Source organism: Palaemon carinicauda, chromosome 14 (assembly GCF_036898095.1).
Source record: "Palaemon carinicauda isolate YSFRI2023 chromosome 14, ASM3689809v2, whole genome shotgun sequence".
Taxonomy (NCBI): domain Eukaryota; kingdom Metazoa; phylum Arthropoda; class Malacostraca; order Decapoda; family Palaemonidae; genus Palaemon; species Palaemon carinicauda.
Genome location: NC_090738.1, coordinates 44,875,969 through 44,897,563, shown reverse-complemented (window position 1 = coordinate 44,897,563; position 21,595 = coordinate 44,875,969). Strand labels below are relative to the sequence as shown.

Below are 21,595 nucleotides of genomic sequence, written 5' to 3'. Positions count from 1 at the left end.
ATCGCTGGCGTATTTTGACCGTAGAGTTTTTCTGTCGGGCAGCAGAGCTGCAGCTTATACAATCACCGGGTAAGTATATTCAAAAATTTATTTTATTAATAAAAATAACATTTTGTGTCTGACAAAACCTATATATTTTGTTGATAAATTATATAGGAGAAGTATTCAGCTTTTTATTGCAGTCACTATTTTTTTAACATTATTTATTACTTATTTCACAAAATGTTAAAAAAGTTGTTAATGGTAAGATGCTCTTATAAATGTTTTTCTTTCCGTGTTTGTACATTTAAAAATATTTGTAATTTTCATCTTTCATATACCATTTGAAAAGGCATTCTTTATAGTTTTACATCATAGAAAAAATTTAAAAATCTGAACACTTCTTTTTGTATATTTTTTCATAAATTTTATTACATAAAAATAAAAATGTATTATCCATCTTTGTTCTATGATTGCTCAGTTTATTTCTGTTATATAGAATATTCATTCAGCTCTCTAATGCAATTTTTAGTTTCTATCTTCATTCCTTAGTTACGGTACAAAACGTCAACATAATGATGTTGACACATGACCTCATTGCTCACCGTAAAAAATGTATAATTTATTAATCAATCAGAACCGTACTCATTACCGTTCAAATTTATATCAAAATCATTGATACAGCGTGAAATAAGCTATTTCTACACACTTTTCATATAAAATAAAGCCCTCTAATATAATCATATTTTTTTATGAATGTTTTTAAAAACCTATCTTACTTTTTTTTGCAATATTTCTGTTTTCCTTGCTGTTTTAAATACCTGTAAGCATTGTGAAGATATTCTTCTTGCATCATGGAAAAGTTAAATAATTCTTGACCTAGTGCAATAAACCTTAAGTTCATATCTGGTATAAATTGGCCATACCAAAGAACAGAAAAAAATATTTTGGGTGTGTAAATTTTGCCCCCGGCCAAAAGTCGTGTACCTGACAGCTATATTGCCATGGGCAAAATACTGAGGGATTTATTATTAAATTATTTAGCATTGAAAATGCACAAGTGTTGTTTATGAAATATGTCTATAAGGATGAACTATGAAAGAGATTGGGGAAGCCCTTTGTGATGAGAAGCATGGTTTAGAAAGCTGACCCATAAATAGAAGTGGAACAAAGATCATACATATAATGGGATGTGAACTTTTTTCAGAGGTCCCTCCTTCACTACCCATATGATGTTTATAAAATTTGTTATATAATCAGTTGATAAATGAAAGCATTATGATGGTAAAACAAGGGGTTCATCATTGTGTGTGCATATTGTCTGTTCACTGTCATTTTAGGCAAATAGTCATCTCACAGTTTATTTGCTCAACATGGCTTTGTGCCTTAGTAAAATCAAACCATTTGTATCTATGAAACAAAGAATTTAAAAAAAAAAATCATAATATTTGCACATTAATGTTTGTTATACAGTGAACCCTCGCTACTTCGCGGTTCGACAATCGCGGATTCACCACTTCGCGGGGTTTTCCCATAACTCATATATATATACATATCGCGGATTTTCCGGAAAATTCGAAAATACCGCGAAATCTGAAGACAACCAAATACGATATTTTGTTACCTGTAATTCCATTAATACTGTAATTAGTAATATCTGTTCTTACTGATTGTTCATTGCATTACATATGATATATAATTCAGCACAGAAAGAAATAAAACACGAAAAGAGAATGTGATCATACGATAATTCAGTACTGTATACAGTACGTACTAAAATTAAATCGAACATGAAACGCAAATCAGATGCAGTCATACCATATTAGAATGGTGTGTACTGTAATGGATGTGCTTCTTTTCCATGAATCTTTTGTATGTATACGTACGTAGTACAGTACTGCATCCAATAATATTCTTTGTTGCAAAAATCACATTTCGAATAAGCGTACGAGAGAGAGAGAGAGAGAGAGAGAGAGAGAGAGAGAGAGAGCGTAAAATAGCGTACGTAAAGCTGTATTATTATTATTGTTATTATTATTATTATTGTTGTTGTTGTTAATAAAATTATTATTGTTATTATTATTATCATTATTATTATTATTATTACTGTACAGTATTATTATCATTATTTATTATTATTACGGTATTGTACTTAATCTACGTACGTTCGGTATGCGCGGGGCATCTTCTATGAGTAGGTAACCAACGCATCATAGTACTGTAAGACGGGTTGTGATTGGTTCAAGCGCTGATAGATGACGAATCAGAACTCAAGTTTTGTTATCTAGCCTGTGATTGGTGTTTTGCCCGCATCTCCTACCCGCAGCATCAAAGTTCTCGCGGGGCTGGATCGTCCACTCTCTGTTACCGCGTATCGCTGAGTAGACGTTCTTAAGTGTGTGAATCTGTGCTGTGTGCGACTTTTTTAAGTTGAACTTTTTGTTACTGTAAATCCTACTGTAATGGCTCCCAAGCGTTCTGCTTCTCTTAAGGCTGGTAGTGAGCCTAAACGCCACCGAAGGATGATGACGATAGCTGAGAAGGTTACGCTTCTCGACATGTTAAAAGATGGTAGAAGTTATGTGGCCGCCGGCCGCCATTTTGGCATCAACGAATCTACTGTTCGCTATATCAAGAAGGACGAGGCGAACATTAGAAAGACGGCTGCAATCACCTTTAGCAGATCAGCGAAGCGAGTCGTTACAACGCGTAATAAAACGATCGTACGCATGGAAGGTGCTTTAGCTGTGTGGATTGCCGACTGCCGGAAGAAGAACATAGCGTTGGATACGAACACCATCCAAACAAAGACTTTGAGCTTATATGAGAATTTTGCTGCAAAGGAACCTAAAGACGACGACGGCAACCATGCTGAAGATGATGATGATGCAGATGATCCTCAACCAGGGACATCCACTGATTCCCAGCCTCAGAAACGTTTTTCCGCAAGCAAAGGATAGTTCGCGAAGTTTCAGAAACGCTTCGCCCTGAAAAGCGTTTCCCTGCATGGGGAGTCTGCTTCCGCTGACACTGCCGCTGCTGAAACTTACGTGAACCAGACGTTCAAGAATATTATCGCCGAAGGTGGATACAAGCCGGAACAAGTCTTTAATATGGATGAGACTGGCTTGTTTTGGAAGAGAATGCCGTCGCGAACTTTCCTGTTCAAAGAGGAAGCCAAAGCCTCTGGCTTTAAAGCATTCAAGGATCGCGTTACCCTCGTGATGTGTGGCAATGCTGCTGGATTTTTGTTAAAGCCGGGGCTTATTTATAAGTCGAAAAATCCTCGCGCTTTGAAAAATAAAAATAAGAATCTCCTTCCCGTGTACTGGATGCATAATCAAAAAGCATGGATTACGAAGATGCTGACCTCCAACTGGTTCCATCAGTGTTTTATCCCGCAAGTCAGCAAATATCTCTTAGAGAAGGGCTTGCCATTCAAGATCCTTCTCCTTATGGATAACGCTGGTGGACACACAACTGACCTGTCGCATGAGGGCATTCAGGTTGAGTTCCTGCCACCCAACACCACGTCATTAATTCAACCGATGGACCAGGGGGTTATCAGGGCGTTCAAGGCCCTCTACACGAAGAATACCTTGGCGGACCTCGTTGCGTGTGTGGATGCTGCCCAAGATGACGAGGATGAAGATTTTAACTTGAAGGCGTACTGGCGGCAGTACACCATAGCCACGTGCCTGCAGAATATTCAGAAGGCACTTCAAGAGATGAAACCTGCAACCGTGAATGCGAGCTGGAAGAAGTTGTGGCCCGATATTGTTTACGACGACAAGGGATTTACTCCGTCGGAAATCCAACACTCTGCAATACGGAAATCTGTGCAGTTGGCTGCCATAATTGGAGGTGACGGGTTTGGCGACATGACGACTGAAGACGTCGACGAGTTGTTGGACTGCCATTCCCAGCCCCTAACTGATGCAGACCTCGAAGACCTGACGAAATCGGCAAGTGAGGAAGAGAGTGATACCCAGGAAGAGACCCAAGAAAATGTCGAAGAAACGGGCTTAACATTAGAACGGCTTGCCAAGGCCTGCAACCATTAAGTTAAAGGGAAGGTTTTAAAAGTCTACATGTTGTAACCTATCATATTTTCTTTGTTTAAAATTTACATTTACGTACGTAAAACAATCTCTCTCTCTCTCTCTCTCTCTCTCTCTCTCTCTCTCTCTCTCTCTCTCTCTCTCTCTCTCTCTCTCTCTCTCTCTCTGTCTCTCTCTCTCTCTCTCTCTCTCTCTCTCTCGTAAATTGTTTTCCTGCTTTGCTACGTACAATACTGTATAATTTATATTTGTAAGGTAACATATTTTGTAAATGCTTTTACTGTAAATACTGTATGTACTGTATCATTATTTATCACTATCATCATGCGCGTTAAATGCCTTGTTTGTTCTGAGCGTGGTTGTTTACTGAGCGTACACGCCGTCGTTTCAGGTGGCGTCATAAAGAAAAACATTTCATTTGGAAGTCCTAAGAAAAATACGTAAACTAAAACATTGGTAATAAACAAATCAACATACAGTACTGTATAATCAATATAATCGATGCAAAAACTAACCTATACATATATGTGTACTATACACTAAATGAGTTTGTTTCTTCATTATGATCAGAGGTGAACGTAAACAAAACATTGGTTGCCATTTTTTATCGTGCTTTTTAGGTGTTTAGGAAACGCATGATATAAAATCGCCTTTAATATTTGTGCCTGTTTTAGTTTAGGGTGGTTTAGGGTGCTGTAGTACATGCATTAAGTGTTCTGTACATTAAAGGGTGGTTTGTTAACAGTACTACGTACAAGGGAAGGTTTTAAAAGTCCGAATATACATGTTAAATAAATAGGTAAATATGATGTCACTACTTCGCGGATTTTCACCTATCGCGCCCGCATCTGGAACCTATCTACCGCGATAAACGAGGGTTCACTGTATTGAGGTTGCCTATCCTGTATTTAAATTGTGTATCTCATTTCAGCAGCTTCAAAAGGTAGCAAGAAACATGCTTCCCTCAGAAAATCCCACAAAGAGTCCAACTTTTATGTTTCGCTTCAAGACAAAGATGATGTAGAAATTATGAAGGTAAGATAAATTTGTTCTTTTATAATCTTAAAGGTTTTTGTGTAAGTTTGTCCAAACCTAATGTTGTATCTTAATCTCTCCATATCATTGTTTTAGTCCATAGATACTGTGAAGTAACATCCCATGGTATGATTTCTCTAGAATTTTAAGGCCTGTTGAAATAGAAAAGATAAAACAAAGAAAATGAAGTCCACATATAAATTTTAATAACTTCTACAACTTTTATTGGCTACATATTGGAAGCAATGCTTCATTATATCAATGAATAATATTCTACTGTTTATAGATGAAGAATGATGTTTAATTTATCTTGAAGTTTCTCTTTACAGTGCATTCAAATAACAGAATTTTGATAGTATAATTTTTTATTTCCACACACACCTGATGTTCTTTTATAGAAGCTCATTTTATCAATGTTTACCCAAAATTAGAAAAAAATAATTAAATTTTCCTACCTTCAATAGCCACATGCCTCTGATAAAGTAATGAGACACACTGGTGGTTTTTGGGAAGAAGTGAAGTGCCAGGGGTTCTTTGTTATTCAGTTTTGAAGTTGAAAGTATTCCCTATTCCTTGACATCGCAAGTAAATAAGGAGGAGGGTGGCCATGTATATGAACACCAGATGAGTATAGAAATGTTATTAAAATTCTGTTCATTTCTATGAACCTCCTTTGATGTTAATATTGCTAACTCTCACACTTTGGTGGAGATGGAATCTAAAATAGAATTGAAATGTCATATGAAATTTTTAAATATTTAACTTAGCCGGTGAATATATATAGCTGCAACTCTGTTGCTCGACAGACAAAAAACTGTAAAAAACTCGCCAGCGATCGCTATACAGGTTGCGGGTGTGCCCATCAGCGCCAACTGTCGGCCAGATACCATACTCAATGTAAACAAAGACTCAATTTCTTCTCTGTCGACGTGTCGACAAGACGTACTTTACTCGCTGTTGAAACCTGGATTTTTTCCCATCATATTTGGTGAAGTACTTTATTTTGGTTTTGAGCTTTCGCTGTGCAGGGTTTTTCTTCAAATAAATCCTTGAACTCTTTTTTGTATCGGATTCATTGTTGATGACTTAGATCGTTTTTTTTGGAATTTTCCCTTGACCAATTCAAAATGGCTGACCTTTCACAAGTTCCCAAGTTTAGAAAATGCAATGCTAGGGACTGTTCTGGGCGTCTTCCAAAGGCTTCTCTCGACCCTCACACTGTTTGTTCCAATTGTCGGGGTAAAACCTGTCAATTGGAAGATCGGTGTGAGGAATGCGTGGGCCTTTCGGAATTCGATTTTATCGAATTTGAGAAGTACACATGCAGGCTAGAGAGAGATAGAGTAAGGAGAAGTTCTTCTAGGTCGATAGATTTTTCCTCTCCTCATGCCCCTCAACCTATTCCTTCCCCTGTAGTGGTTGTTCCTAACCCCCCTCCTAGCACTCAGGAACCATCGATGGCTGACATGATGCGTGCTATCCATGCCTTGGGGGAGAGAGTTGAGTCCCTTGCAAGTGACCGCAATCAACTCATGGCGGATGTTAAGGAGCTAAAGTGCCAAAGTGCCGCGGGAAGTGATAAAGTGCCTAGTGAAAGTGTTGTGAACAGTGTTGCGCTTGAGGGTTCGTCTGTTCGTGCCTGTCGTCCTCCTAGTCCGGGACCTCTTGCAAGCTCCCAAGCCCAGGGGAGAAGCAATGTCGTACGACGCATGGGTTCGAGAGGCCTTGATCAGCGAACAGACGTTCCCTCCATGGTATCAGGCGTATCTCCCCAAGATCGCCCCTACCTACGTAAGACGAGAGAGCCCGTTTTTACCTCATCGTCCGAAGGTGTTTCTCGTAAGAAACTTTGGACCAAGGTCTCACGACCTTTAAAACGTAAGTCGGTCCCTTCAGTACAAGTCCAACGTCCCGGTTGTAGCCACTGGGTCAGTTCGGACTCGTTGCCGTCATCTGATGACTGCTCACCGCCTAAGAGAGGCAAAGCGGTACCGCCTCAGCCGCTAACCCCGTCTGTTTCCGCACCTGCTCCCGTAGACCCTAAATGGGCTTTGCTGCAAGACATGCAGTCCAAGCTTGCGTCCTTGGTGGAGGACTTTAATGCGGAGAAGGTTGCTGCTGAACCTTCTGGCCAACAACCTTCCAAGCGGTCTGTTGTGCGTCCTGTTGACGCTGAGGTAACCTTCTCGCGTCTACCAGTTGAGGTGGTTCCTCCACCGATGCGACCCAGTGTGGGTTGCCAGCCGCACGTTGACGTTAAGCGACGCACGGAGGTGGTTGTTGACGTTCAGGACGTTCAGCAACCATCAGAGGTGACTTGTTTTGACGCGGTGCGTCAACCGCCGCAACCCGGTATGGTGTTGACTGCACAACCCAGACGGTCTAGACAGTCTCGGGTGGACGCTGTGCGTCCTCGAGCACCCATGGTTGTTGACAGTTCACAGACTGTGCAGCAGTTCCATGACGTTGCGTCCGGCTCCGTCACGCATGCACCAGTGCGACCGGACTCAGCGAGCCAGACGTTGCCCACTCCGTTGCCGTTTCCTCATCAGTTTTCGGATGAGGAACTATCAGATGAGGACGTTGCTGAACAACAAGACGATCAACCGTCAGAACTGGACGAGCCTAAGGCAACTCAACCATCATTGGACTTTAGAAAAGTCATGGCTGTATTCAAGGAGTTGTTTCCTGACCATTTTGTTTCTGTGGCTCCTCGTTCTCCTCCGTCAGAGTTTGTATTAGGCGTGCCTGCTACCGCACCTGCCTTTACTAAACTCGTTCTCTCACGCTCATCCAAGAGAGCTTTGCGGCTGTTAGGAGACTGGTTAGAGTCTAAGAAGAGTTTAGGGAAGACAGCATTTGCCTTTCCCCCATCTAAACTCTCTTCTAGATCGAGCGTCTGGTATGCCACGGGAGAAGTTCTCGGCTTGGGAGTTCCTGCCTCTGCCCAGGGCGACTTCTCAAGTCTTGTAGACTCTCCCCGCCGCCTTGCCATGAGACGCTCGAAGATTTGTTGGTCACCATCGGACCTGGACCACCTTCTTAAAGGAATATTTAGGGCTTTCGAAGTCTTTAACTTTTTAGACTGGTGCTTAGGAGCCCTGAGCAGGAAAATCTCTTCTGCAGATAAGGATATTTCTTTGCTCATTATGTCCTGCATGGACAAGGACGTCCGTGATGGGTCCAATGAGCTAGCTGCCTCATTCACGTCCGGAGTCCTGAAGAAGCGAAAGTCTCTCTGTTCTTTCCTGTCTGCTGGAGTTACGCCATGCCAGAGATCTGAACTTCTCTTTGCTCCCCTTTCCAAGTGCCTGTTTCCTGAAGTCTTGGTAAAGGAAATTGCCGCTTCGTTAGTTCAGAAGGACACCCACGATCTAGTTGCGTCCTCGGCTCGCAAAGCTCCCCCTTTGCCTACATTGTCTGCTAGACCGAGGATAGACACTCCAGCGTCTCGCTTTATTCCGCCCTTTCGTGGCAGAGCCTCCAGCAGAGGAGGTGCTCGTGCCGAAGGGAAACGAGGGAAGAGGAAAGGACCCAAGTCCTCCAAGGGCAGAGTCTGACTGCCCGCAACTTCAGACAGCAGTGGGAGCCAGACTCAAGAACTTCTGGCAAGCCTGGGAGAAGAGAGGCGCAGATCAACAATCTGTGAAGTTACTCAGAGAGGGGTACAAAATCCCTTTTGTACGCAAACCCCCTCTAGCGACGTCCCCCATCGATCTCTCTCCCAGGTACAGAGAGGAAGAAAAGAGACAAGCCCTGAAACTGGAAGTGTCTCTTTTGCTAGAGAAGGGAGCGGTGGTCAAAGTCTCGGACCTTCGATCACCGGGATTTTACAACCGTCTCTTCCTAGTTTCAAAGAAGACAGGAGGTTGGAGACCGGTGCTAGACGTCAGTGCTCTGAATGTCTTTGTCACAAAGACGAAGTTCTCCATGGAGACCACAAAGTCAGTCTTAGCAGCGGTCAGAAAGGAAGACTGGATGGTCTCGCTAGACCTAAGGGACGCCTACTTCCACATCCCCATTCACTCAGACTCCCAACCTTTTCTGAGATTCGTCTTCGAAGATGTGGTCTACCAGTTTCGGGCCCTGTGCTTTGGCCTAAGCACAGCTCCTCTCGTGTTTACGAGGCTGATGAGGAATGTGGCCAAATTCCTCCACTTATCGGACATCCGAGCCTCCCTTTATTTGGACGACTGGCTTCTCAGAGCCTCTTCCAGTCGTCGCTGTCTGAAGGATCTCAAGTGGACTCTAGATCTGACCAAGGAATTGGGACTCCTAGTCAATTTGGAAAAGTCGCAGCTGGTCCCATCCCAAACTATTCTGTATTTAGGGATGGAGATTCACAGTCTAGCTTTTTGGGCTTTTCCGTCGGCCCCCAGAATAGATCAAGCCCTGCTATCCATCCAGAAGATGCTGAAGAAGGAACGCTGCTCAGTCAGGCTGTGGATGAGTCTGGTAGGGACGCTGTCATCCCTGGAACAATTTGTATCACTAGGAAGACTACACCTCCGTCCTCTTCGATTCCATCTGGCTTTTCACTGGAAAAAGGACAAGACGCTCGATCCCGATTTCCGGAAAGATAAAGTCTTGTCTGACTTGGTGGAAGGACAATATCAAACTAAGAGAGGGTCTTCCCCTGGCTGTTCAGACTCCCAACCACGTTCTCTTCTCGGACGCATCGGACTTGGGCTGGGGCGCGACACTGGACGGTCGGGAATGCTCAGGTCTGTGGAACTCGAGTCAGAGGAGCATGCATATCAACTGCAAGGAGCTGTTGGCAGTTCATCTGGCCTTGAAAAGCTTCGAGTATCTCCTTCGAGGCAAAGTGGTGGAAGTAAACTCGGACAACACCACGGCCTTGCCGTACATCTCCAAACAAGGAGGTACCCACTCACTGACGTTGTACGAGATCGCAAGGGACCTGCTCATCTGGTCAAAAGGTCAAGACATCTCCCTAGTAACGAGGTTCATCCAAGGCGACTTGAACGTCATAGCAGATTGTCTCAGTCGGAAAGGGCAAGTAATTCCAACCGAATGGACCCTCCACAAGGATGTGTGCAAGAGACTTTGGGCCACTTGGGGTCAACCAACCATAGATCTCTTTGCAACCTCGCTGACCAAGAGGCTTCCAATCTATTGCTCCCCAGTCCCGGACCCAGCAGCAATACATATTGATGCCTTCCTCCTAGATTGGTCACATCTGGATCTCTACGCATTCCCACCGTTCAAGATTGTCAACAAGGTACTGCAGAAGTTCGCCTCTCACGAAGGGACAAGGTTGACGTTAGTTGCTCCCCTCTGGCCCGCGAGAGAATGGTTCACCGAGGTACTTCGATGGTTAGTAGACGTTCCCAGAAGTCTTCCTCTAAGGGTAGACCTTCTACGTCAGCCACACGTAAAGAAGGTACACCAAAGCCTCCACGCTCTTCGTCTGACTGTCTTCAGACTATCGAAAGACTCTCGAGAGCTAGAGGCTTTTCGAAGGAGGCAGCCAGTGCGATTGCTAGAGCAAGGAGAGCGTCTACCATTAGAGTCTACCAATCGAAGTGGGAAGTCTTCCGAGACTGGTGCAAGTCAGTTTCTGTATCCTCGACCAGTACCTCTGTAGCTCAAATAGCTGATTTTCTCTTATACCTGAGAAAAGGACGATCCCTTTCAGCTCCCACTATCAAGGGCTACAGAAGCATGTTGGCATCGGTCTTCCGGCATAGAGGCTTAGATCTTTCCAACAATAAAGATCTGCAAGACCTCCTTAAGTCTTTTGAGACCACCAAGGAGCGTCGTTTGGCTACCCCTGGATGGAATTTAGACGTGGTACTAAGATTCCTCATGTCAGACAGGTTTGAGCCGTTACAATCAGCCTCCCTGAAAGATCTCACTCTTAAGACTCTTTTCCTGGTATGCTTAGCCTCGGCTAAAAGAGTCAGTGAGATTCATGCCTTCAGCAAGAACATCGGATTTTCGTCGGAAAAAGCTACTTGTTCGCTGCAACTTGGTTTTCTAGCCAAAAATGAGCTGCCTTCTCGGCCTTGGCCTAAATCTTTCGATATTCCCAGCTTATCCGAGATCGTAGGCAATGAACTAGAAAGAGTCTTATGCCCTGTTAGAGCTCTTAAGTTCTATTTAAAGCGTACTAAACCTTTATGAGGCCAATCTGAAGCTTTATGGTGTTCAGTTAAGAAACCATCCTTGCCTATGTCAAAGAATGCTTTGTCATACTTTATCAGATTGTTAATACGTGAAGCTCATTCACATCTGAGTGAGGAAGACCGAGCTTTGCTTAAGGTGAAGACGCACGAAGTTAGAGCTGTAGCAACTTCTGTGGCCTTTAAGCAAAATAGATCTCTGCAAAGTATAATGGACGCAACCTATTGGAGAAGCAAGTCAGTGTTCGCGTCATTTTACTTGAAAGATGTCCAGTCTCTTTACGAGAACTGCTACACACTGGGACCATTCGTAGCAGCGAGTGCAGTAGTGGGTGAGGGCTCAACCACTACAATTCCCTAATTCCATATCCTTTTAATCTGTCTCTTGAAATGTTTTTAATGTTGTTTTTTATGGGTTGTCCGGAAGGCTAAGAAGCCTTTCGCATCCTGGTTGATTTGGCGGGTGGTCAAAGTCATTTCTTGAGAGCGCCCAGATTAGGGGTTTGATGAGGTCCTGTTGTATGGGTTGCAGCCCTTGATACTTCAGCTCCTAGTGGTCTGTCAGCATCCTAAGAGGATCGCGAGGCTCCGTAAGGAAGACGTACTTATAAGGCAGAGTAATCGTCTAAGTCGACTTCCTTACCAGGTACCTATTTATTTGGTTTTTGTTATTTTGATAACTTCTAAAATGAAATAAAAACTCTTAGCTCATAAGATGTAAACATATTTAACTGGTCTCTACCCACCACCCTGGGTGTGAATCAGCTATATATATTCACCGGCTAAGTTAAATATTTAAAAATGATATTTTAATTATAAAATAAATTTTTGAATATACTTACCCGGTGAATATATAAATTAAACGACCCTCCCTTCCTCCCCAATAGAGACGCAGTGGGATGAGAAGAAATTGAGTCTTTGTTTACATTGAGTATGGTATCTGGCCGACAGTTGGCGCTGATGGGCACACCCGCAACCTGTATAGCGATCGCTGGCGAGTTTTTTACAGTTTTTTGTCTGTCGAGCAACAGAGTTGCAGCTATATATATTCACCGGGTAAGTATATTCAAAAATTTATTTTATAATTAAAATATCATATTTAACATCCTTGACTTAACTGGTCTAAATTGATGGAAATATAGTTTGAAATATCAGACTCCATATTGTTTTTCTAAAGATGATTGAAATATTTTGAAAATAAAACTATAAAGGAGTTCAACTAAAAAAAAAATTCAAAGACCACATCACTGGTATCCACTATAAGGTCTAGAGCTACCAATCCAATAAGAAAGTCAGAATTCTTTAAGATAATGTTCAGCAAACACCAACATGGTACGCTATTGAACTGTGACTAAAATTCATCCCAAATATCCTGAACCTTAACCTTCAAAGTTTTTATAAGCTTTTGTATCAGTTCTTCGTGTGTTTCTGTCACCAAACTTTTAACTAAATATGACCTTGTATTTTTGGTCAGAGAACAAATTGAAATTTAAATCCCACTTAGAAATTTAGGGATACTACCTGTAATGTCCAGAATTTGGCCAAAACATATTGAACGGGCACCGGATAAATAAAACTATTTCTGATGAAATACATACAACCATTTCAGACTTGATCTTGAAATAATTTTGCTCTGAAGAAAGGCAAAGAACACAAAATCATCTTGTACTCCCAAAGCCCACCTTAAAAGATGGTGGTTGCAGTATATTATGTATTTAGCTGAAGGCAGTGTCAATAGAAAAGGCCTTTAAGCCGGGAAATCTATAAGGGAAATATTTTACAAATATTCATAAATTTGCTCTTTTAAATACTGAAAAACCACATCCAGATTCTGAGATGTTGACCTGATTCCTGGAGGCCTTTTAAATACATCATTTATAATAACCTGTAATGGCTAGATCTGCTGTAATCCCAGATGCCTGAGTACAGAGTTAAGCATTAATCTAAATCTCTTAAAGGCTTAGACTGAAAATTATTTTTTATAAAAGAACACTATAAAGATTTTGATAAGATTATCAAGAGGAATGCAGAGATTGAGATAAGATGAAGGATAATATGGAGAGAAGAGGTTTGATGGAAGAGGATGCCTTTGATAGAAGGCTCATCAGGTTAAGAAGAAAAGTTCTAATTATTGATGCATTCTTATATTGGCACCAATGAAAATAAACAAACTTGCGACCTTGACACAAAATAATTGTACTTTCTGTAGGAAACTATCCTTTAACCCTTTTACCCCCAGGCTGTTTGGAACTTAACAACCCTTTACCCCCAGGGGTTATTTTTTTAAGCACATTTTGCAATATAATTCATTTAAATTGCTCTAACAGCCTTAATTTTCGTCATAGAGAGAGGTCAGGTTGGTCTCATTCTCTTGGAAAATGCCTGAAGTTTCTGAAAAAATTATCAAAAATATGCAATACAAAATATAAATACAGTAGCAGTTTTTTGCAAGGACGTACCGGTACGTCCATGGTGGTAAAGGGATGGGTTTTGTGAAACGTACCAGTAAGTCCTTTGGGGGTAAAAGGGTTAAAGGACATCCCAGAGAGCTGCAAAAACCCTAGGTTCAAGGATACGGTTGATAGCCTCCAGGTGATTAGGTGTAGATCAGATGGGTTTGTATTGAAATAGGATCTTTAAGGGGCCAAGCCGGTATACCTGTACCAATATATGGGGGTGTACGAAGAAAAACACAAAATCCTGAAAAAAAATTCACTTTCATAGTTACAGGGTAGTTAGTAAAATGATCTCAATAAACCAAAAACATTATTCCCTACAAGAAAATGCAGTATTTCTTCTGTTATCGCAAATTTTGGTAATTACTGTATTACATTTTAACATAAAACAAAAATTTATTATATATATTTAGGTTCAGTAAGCAAGGCATTACTTTCTATCCCTACAGCAACGAGCAGAACAAAATAAACTCTTTGTCTATATCAAAATCCCTGAGTTACCTGTTAAAGTGAGTTATAAAGGAAAGAAAGAGAAAAATCTTGAAGATGTCGCCAACTTCAGGCTCGTTATTCCAACCCTCGAATACCACAATGTTACTTGGACTTGGCTTGATTTCCTTATGGCAATGAAACAGGACTCAAAGTCAGCTTTGTTATCACAGGTGAGTTGTTTTGATTTGTGGATAAATTCAAAGGAAATTGAATATGTTGAACAGAAAATTCTTCAGGATCTATCTGAAAATTATTTTATGATCTGATTCTTCTAATTGATTATGTAGGCCTTCCTTTCAAATACTTTAAAATTCTTTGTAAAATCTTTATAAAAATGAATCATTAAATTTAACAAGAAACAAATCTAAACTCCGCTTTTTCAATATTAAACTTACCCGATAATCATGTAGCTGTCAACTCCGTTGCCCGACAGAATTCTATGGAGGGATACGCCAGCTATCACAATACTAGAAGGGGGTGTATTTACCAGCGCCACCTGTGGCCAGGTACTCAAGTACTTCTTGTTGACACCTCCTCAATTATTCCTCTGTCGTGCTTCCGGCAAGACGTTCTGGGATACGCTTATGTTCTTGGAGTATTTTCACGACTTTGGTGAAGTATTTCTCTTTGATTTCGGCTGTCGCTTTACTGGAAACTTCTATATTAGCTTAGTTAGCTTTTGGAATTAATTTGATTAATTATGGTGACGAAGAGAGTATGAACTCTCGTTCACTTTTCAATGGCCGACCCTTCCCTTAGACGGAAGTGTTGGTGTCTAAGAGAGTATAGACTCTCTTTCTTAATTTTGCTTAACAAAAGTTATAGATTTATTTTATATCTCTCCGCCTCTTATAGGCCTCTTCGATTAACTTCCTTTTATTATAAACTTATTAAAATTAATTTTTATATTTGTTTATATTCGACCTTCCTAATAGTAGGCGGTCTTTTCTTGGTACCGAAGTTAATTAACATTGAGCCCGTCATTTCGGTTTTACCTGTTAACATATTATGCTATTTCCGCCACAGAGTTTGAAAGAATTTCTTTGATAGTCTCGTACTGTTTTCAAAGTTGAACTAACGTTTTGTTTTGTCTCTGCAGTTGTTGACGTTCAGAACGTTCAACTTGCACTCTATCGTTACGATAGAGAAAGAATGTTCACGGTTTCACGTTGCAGTAAGAGTAACCGTGTCTAGCGTTTTGTTCATTCTTTCTTAACTTAATGGTTTTGATCCTAATAAAGGAACTTTTCAGTTTTTTTCCTTTAACAATAATATGTTTTAACGATATATATGATTGGGCTCTTCTCTCAGGTTCTAAGTCAAGAGAGAGAGAGAGAGAGAGAGATAGAGACGTAGGGAGAAAGAGGATAAACGTTTCATTCAAGCCTGCCAGGCGTACGAGTAACGTCGTTATCGTTTTTGCTCTTCTCCCTAGTCTCTTTAGGGGAAGAAACTAAACGTTTCTAGAGTGATCTAGTGTTTAGTCTCTTTCCAGCCACTGAATTATCTTTCATTAGATTTTTCTGTTACATTGTAATTCTGTTTTCGCAATTACTAACTTTTGAGAAAGGATAGAATTGCGTGTTTCAGGTACAAACCACTTAAAGTTTCGAGTTCAGTGAAATAAGTGCAAACAGAAATCAAAGTGATAAGTGATTAGCGCAAAGTATGTCAGTGTTGTGCGTGAGGGTACTTTTGTGCGCGCCAGTCGTCCTCCCAGTCCGGGACCTCTTGCAAGCTCCCAAGCCCAGGGGAGAAGCAATGTCGAAGGGCAGAAGGGTTCAGCAGGCCTTGATCGGCGCACAGAAGTATCCTCGGTGGTTGTGGGCGTGTCTTACCGAGACCGTCACTCCCACCCGCAGACGATTGAGCCCTTATTTTGCTCGTCTGCAGAAGAAATTTAGGGGAGAAAACGCTGGTCTCAGGTCTCAAGACCTTTTAAACGTAAAGTCCAGACCTATGCCAGACGTACGAAGTTAGAGTTCACAGTCATTGGGTTAGCTCTGACTCTCCTCAGTCATCAGTTGAATGCACTCCGCCTAAGAGGAGTAAGGTTCTGCCACAACAGAGCTCGACTGTTAAGGCTTTACATCAGCCTACTGTAGTTTCTGCCGACCCCAAGTGGACTCTACTACAATCCATGCAAGCACTGCTTTCGGACTTGATGCGTGAGTGTCGGGCTGAGAGTGTTGCGCCTCCGCCTCCGCCTACACTCCCTCCGCCTATGCTCGCTCCGCCTGATCGCAGTACCACCTGCCAGGCGTACGATGTTGTGGACTCTACTACAGTCCATGCAAGCACAGCTTTCGGACTTGATGCGTGAGTGTCGGGCTGAGAGTGTTGCTCCTCCGCCTCCGCCTACACTCCCTCCGCCTACACTCGCTCCGCCTGATCGCAGTACCACCTGCCAGGCGTACGATGTTGTGGACTCTACTACAGTCCATGCAAGCACAGCTTTCGGACTTGATGCGTGAGTGTCGGGCTGAGAGTGTTGCTTCTCCGCCTCCGCCTACACTCCCTCCGCCTACACTCGCTCCGCCTGATCGCAGTACCACCTGCCAGGCGTACGATGTTGTGGACTCTACTACAGTCCATGCAAGCACAGCTTTCGGACTTGATGCGTGAGTGTCGGGCTGAGAGTGTTGCTCCTCCGCCTCCGCCTACACTCCCTCCGCCTACGCTCGCTCCGCCTGATCGCAGTACCACCTGCCAGGCGTACGATGTTGAGCCACGTGCTGAGTTTGCTGTTCCCAGTGGTGTTCAGCCTCCGCCTTCCTTAAGGCAACCTTGACAATGGGATCAGGAGGATTATACCTCTCTTCCTCCGCCTCCACTTGCTGCTCCACCAGTGATGCAACACTCGGTTGAGGTACAACAACCTCTCCCGTCCATGAGTCAGTCTCCTCAGCTCTCGCTGCAGCGAGCTCAACCCTCCACAAGGCAAGCACCACAACACCTTAGCCTTGCGCCTCAGGAGCCTCAGCTTGCGAGACATTTACCTTGTTCTGCGCAGCCTCTTCCTCATCGCGCTCCGCTCACACCACAGGAACTGGAACTTGCTACTCCGCTTCCGCCAACCGCTCAGCAAGCGCAACCCTTGGGTTCAACCACTCATGCTAGGAGTCAGCCTCCTCCACCCATGCGCCTTCCTTCTGCTTGTCTTTTATTCAGCCTTTGCAGACTGAGCCTCAGGTGTTCCCTCAACAGAGTCTTGAAGAGGAAACCACAACTATTGTTGTTCCAGCTCGTTCTGACTCTGCTGTTCAGCATACCTTACCTCCATTTTCAAACCATGGCAAAAATATGAATCATGAGTTATGAATGTAAGGTAAACATTATTTTGATTTTTAAACCCCATGCAAGCATGCATAAAGCACTCTAGCACTGGTCATGGAATTTCTGAGAAATGTTAAACGCCATGCACACGCTCTGCTTTCCTTACAGCAGGCTCTGCTTACAGCAGGCTCTGCTTACTACATGCTCAGCATACAGCATGCTCTGCATTCAGCATGCTCTGCATACAACATGCTCTGCATACAGCATGCTCTGCATTCAGCATGCTCTGCATACAACATGCTCTACATACAGCATGCTCTGCATACAGCATACTCTGCATACATCATGCTCTGCATACCTCACCGCATGCTTCTCAGTCACACATCTTGGGTTGTTGCCAACTCACTAGACTGTCAAGCAGTTTCATAACGTTGCCTTCTAGTCTGCTGCTTTTGCACCAGTGAACCCTCACTCAGAGAACTTAGCTTTTCTAGGATAAGGTCCCTGTAGATGAGAAAGTTCTTTTCTCCCTCCTTCTGATATTCCCTTGAGGACTCTGTCATTTGGAGGGAGCCTTTAGCTGCATAACCTCTTATGGACTTTTATTTAAGCATAACATGCTTCCAGGGAAGGTTATGGTTCCACTTCAGTCGCTAATCCCGTCTGTTACCACACCTGCTCCCATAGACCTTGAGCTGTGTTGCATGACATGCAGTCCAAGCTTAGTCCTTGTTAGAGGATTTTTTGTTTACGGAGTCAATGTGTCACGGGGAAGACGTTCAACAACCAACAGAAGTGACTTGTTGTGACGCAGTGCGGCAACCTCAGCAACCCGTTAAGGAGTTGTCTGTACGACCCAGACAGTCTAGACAGATTCGGGTTGTCACTGTACTTCCTCGCTTGCCCATGATTGACAGTTCACAGACTGTGCAGCAGTATCATGATCTTGTGTCCGGCTCCGTCAGACGACTGGCTTTTAAGAGCTCCCACAAGTCGTCGCTGTCTGGAGATTTTCAAATGGACTATGGATCTGACCAAGGAACTGGGCCTCCTGGTCAATTTTGAGGAGTCTCAGCTCGTTCCATCCCAGACCATTGTCTCCTTGGGTATGGATCTTCAGAGTCGAGCTTTTCGGACTTTTCCGTCGGCCCCAAGGATCTTCCAAGCCCTAGAATGCATCCAGAGCATGCTGAGAAGGAACCGATGCTCAGTCAGGTAGTGGATGAGTCTAACAGGGACACTTTCATCGCTGGCCCTGTTCATCGTGTTAGGGAGACTCCACCTCCCCTCCCTTCAGTATCATCTAGCTGCTCACTGGATAAAGGACATGACGCTAGAGACGGTCTCAGTTCCTGTTTCCGAAGAGAGGAGGTCTTCTCTCGCGTGGTGTAAGAACAGCTTTCTTCTCAAGGAAGGCTATCTTTGGCTGTTCAGAAACACGACCGCCGTCTCCTCTCGGACGCATCAGACACGGGCTGGGGTGCGACTTTGGACGGACAAGAATGCTCGGGAACATGGAATCAGGAGCAAAGGACACTTCACATCATTTGCAAGAAGTTGTTGGCGGTTATTCTGGCCTTGATAAACTTCAAGTCCCTCCAGCTTAACAAAGTGGTGGAGGTGGACTCTGACAACACCACAGCCCTGGCTTACATCTTCAAGCAGGGAGGGACTCTTTCGTGGAAGTTGTTCTAGATCGCAAGGGACCTACTCATCTGGTCTTTAGATCGAAAGCTAACTGGTAACGAGGTTCATTCAGGGCGGTATGAATGTCATGGCAGATCACCTCAGACGGAAGGGTCAGGTCATCCCCACAGAGTGGACCCTTCTCAAGAATGTTTGCAACAGACTTTGGGCCCTGTGGGGTCAGCCAACCATAGATCTGTTCACTACCTCGATAACCTAGAGACTCCTGTTGTATTGTTCTCCGATTCCAGACCCAGCAGCAGTTCACGTGGATGCTTTTCTGCTGGATTGGTTCCATCTCGACCTGTATGCATTCCCGCCGTTCAAGATTGTCAACAGAGTACTTCAGAAGTTCTCCTCTCACTAAGGGACACGGCTGACGTTGGTTGGCTCCGCTCTGGTCCGCGAGAGAATGGTTCTTAGAGGTACTGCAATGGCTGGTCGACATTCCCAGGACTCTTCCTCTAGGAGTGAACCTTCTAAGTCTACCTCACGTAAAGAAGGTACACCCAATCCTCCACGCTCTTCGTCTGACTGCCTTCAGACTTTCGAAAGACTCTCAAGAGCTAGGGGCTTTTCGAAGGAGGCAGCCAGAGCGATTGTCAAAGCAAGGAGAACATCCACTCTCAGAATCTATCAGTCTCAAGGGGAAGTCTTCCGTAGCTGGTACAAGACCAATGCAGTTTCCTCAACCAGTACCACTGTAACCCAGTTTGCTGACTTCCTGTTATATCTAAGGAAAGTAAGATCCCTTTCAGCTCCTACGATCAAGGGTTACAGAAGTATGTTGGCAGCGGTTTTCCGCCACAGAGGCTTGGATCTTTCCACCAACAAAGATCTACAGGACCTCCCTAGGTCTTTTGAGACCTCAAAGGAACGTCGGTTGTCCACTCCAGGCTGGAATCTAGACGTGGTCCTAAGGTTCCTTATGTCATCAAGATTTGAACCTCTCCAATCAGCCTCTTTTTAGGACCTCACATTAAAAACTCTTTTCCTCGTGTGCTTGACAACAGCTAAAAGAGTAAGTGAGATCCACGCCTTCAGCAGGATCATTGTTTTCACATCTGAAACGGCTACATGTTCCTTGCAGCTCGGTTTTTGCTAAACGAGCTTCCTTCACGTCCTTGGCCTAAGTCGTTCGAGATCCCAAGCCTGTCCAACTTGGTGGGGAATGATCTGAAAAGAGTACTTTGCCCAGTTAGAGCTCTTAGGTACTATCTAAAAAGGTCTTAACCTTTACAAGGACAATCAGAAGCCTTATAGTGTGCTATCAAGAAACCTTCTTTTCCAAGTTCTAAGAACTCAGTTTCTTACTATTCAGGCTTCTGATTAGAGAAACACATTCTCGTCTGAAGGAAGAAGACCTTGCTTTGCTGAAGGTAAGGACACATGAAGTGGGAGCTGTGGCTACTTCAGTGGCCTTCAAACAGAACCATTCTCTGCAGAGTGTTATGGATGCAACCTATTGGAGAAGCAAGTCAGTGTTCGCATCATTCCATCTCAAAGATGTCCAGTCTCTTTACGAGTACTGCTACACCCTGGGACCATTCGTAGCAACGAATGCAGTAGTAGGCGAGGGCTCAGCCACTACATTTCCATAATCCCATAACCTTTTAACCTTTCTCTTGAATACTTTTTATGGGTTGTACGGTCGGCTAAGAAGCCTTCCACATCCTTGTTGATTTGGCGGGTGGTCAATTCTTTCTTGAGAAGCGCCGAGGTTAAAGGTTGTGATGAGGTCCTTTAGTATGGGTTGCAGCCCTGTATACTTTAGCACCTTTGAGTTGATTCAGCCTCCCAAGAGGAACGCTGCGCTCAGTAAGGAAGACGATCTTATTAAAAGCAGAGTAACGGTTCAAGTCGACTTCCTTACCAGGTACTTATTATTTCATTGTTATTGTGGATAACTGATTATATGAAATACGGGATACTTAGCTATCCTTTAGTCTTGTACACTGGTTTTTCACCCACCCCCCTGGGTGTGAATCAGCTACATGATTATCGGGTAAGTTTAATATTGAAAAATGTTATTTTTATTAGTAAAATAAATTTTTGAATATACTTACCCGATAATCATGATTTAATCGACCCTCCCTTCCTCCCCATAGAGAACCAGTGGACCGAGGAATAATTGAGGAGGTGTCAACAAGAAGTACTTGAGTACCTGGCCACAGGTGGCGCTGGTAAATACACCCCCTTCTAGTATTGTGATAGCTGGCGTATCCCTCCATAGAATTCTGTCGGGCAACGGAGTTGACAGCTACATGATTATCGGGTAAGTATATTCAAAAATTTATTTTACTAATAAAAATAACATTTTTGTACTGTGATTGATTGTTTTTGTGAATTCTCAATTGGGTTGTTTGGTAATTTCAGTGATAAGAATATCTTTATTCATTATTATTTTTTCTCGCCATTTTTAAGCTGCAATCATTCTCATTCAGTTTGCCAGATTGGCTAAATC

The 21,595-nt window shown here is 43.1% G+C and overlaps 1 protein-coding gene across 1 annotated transcript in view; it reads left to right on the top strand.

The window, feature by feature from the left end:
* The window catches only part of LOC137653565 (protein hobbit-like), a 572,883-nt gene that overhangs the window by 535,607 nt on the left and 15,681 nt on the right, over window positions 1-21,595 (top strand). Inside the window, 2 exon segments of the mRNA XM_068387072.1 lie at window positions 4,972-5,075; window positions 14,127-14,339. Coding sequence (XP_068243173.1) covers window positions 4,972-5,075; window positions 14,127-14,339 — 317 coding nt within the window.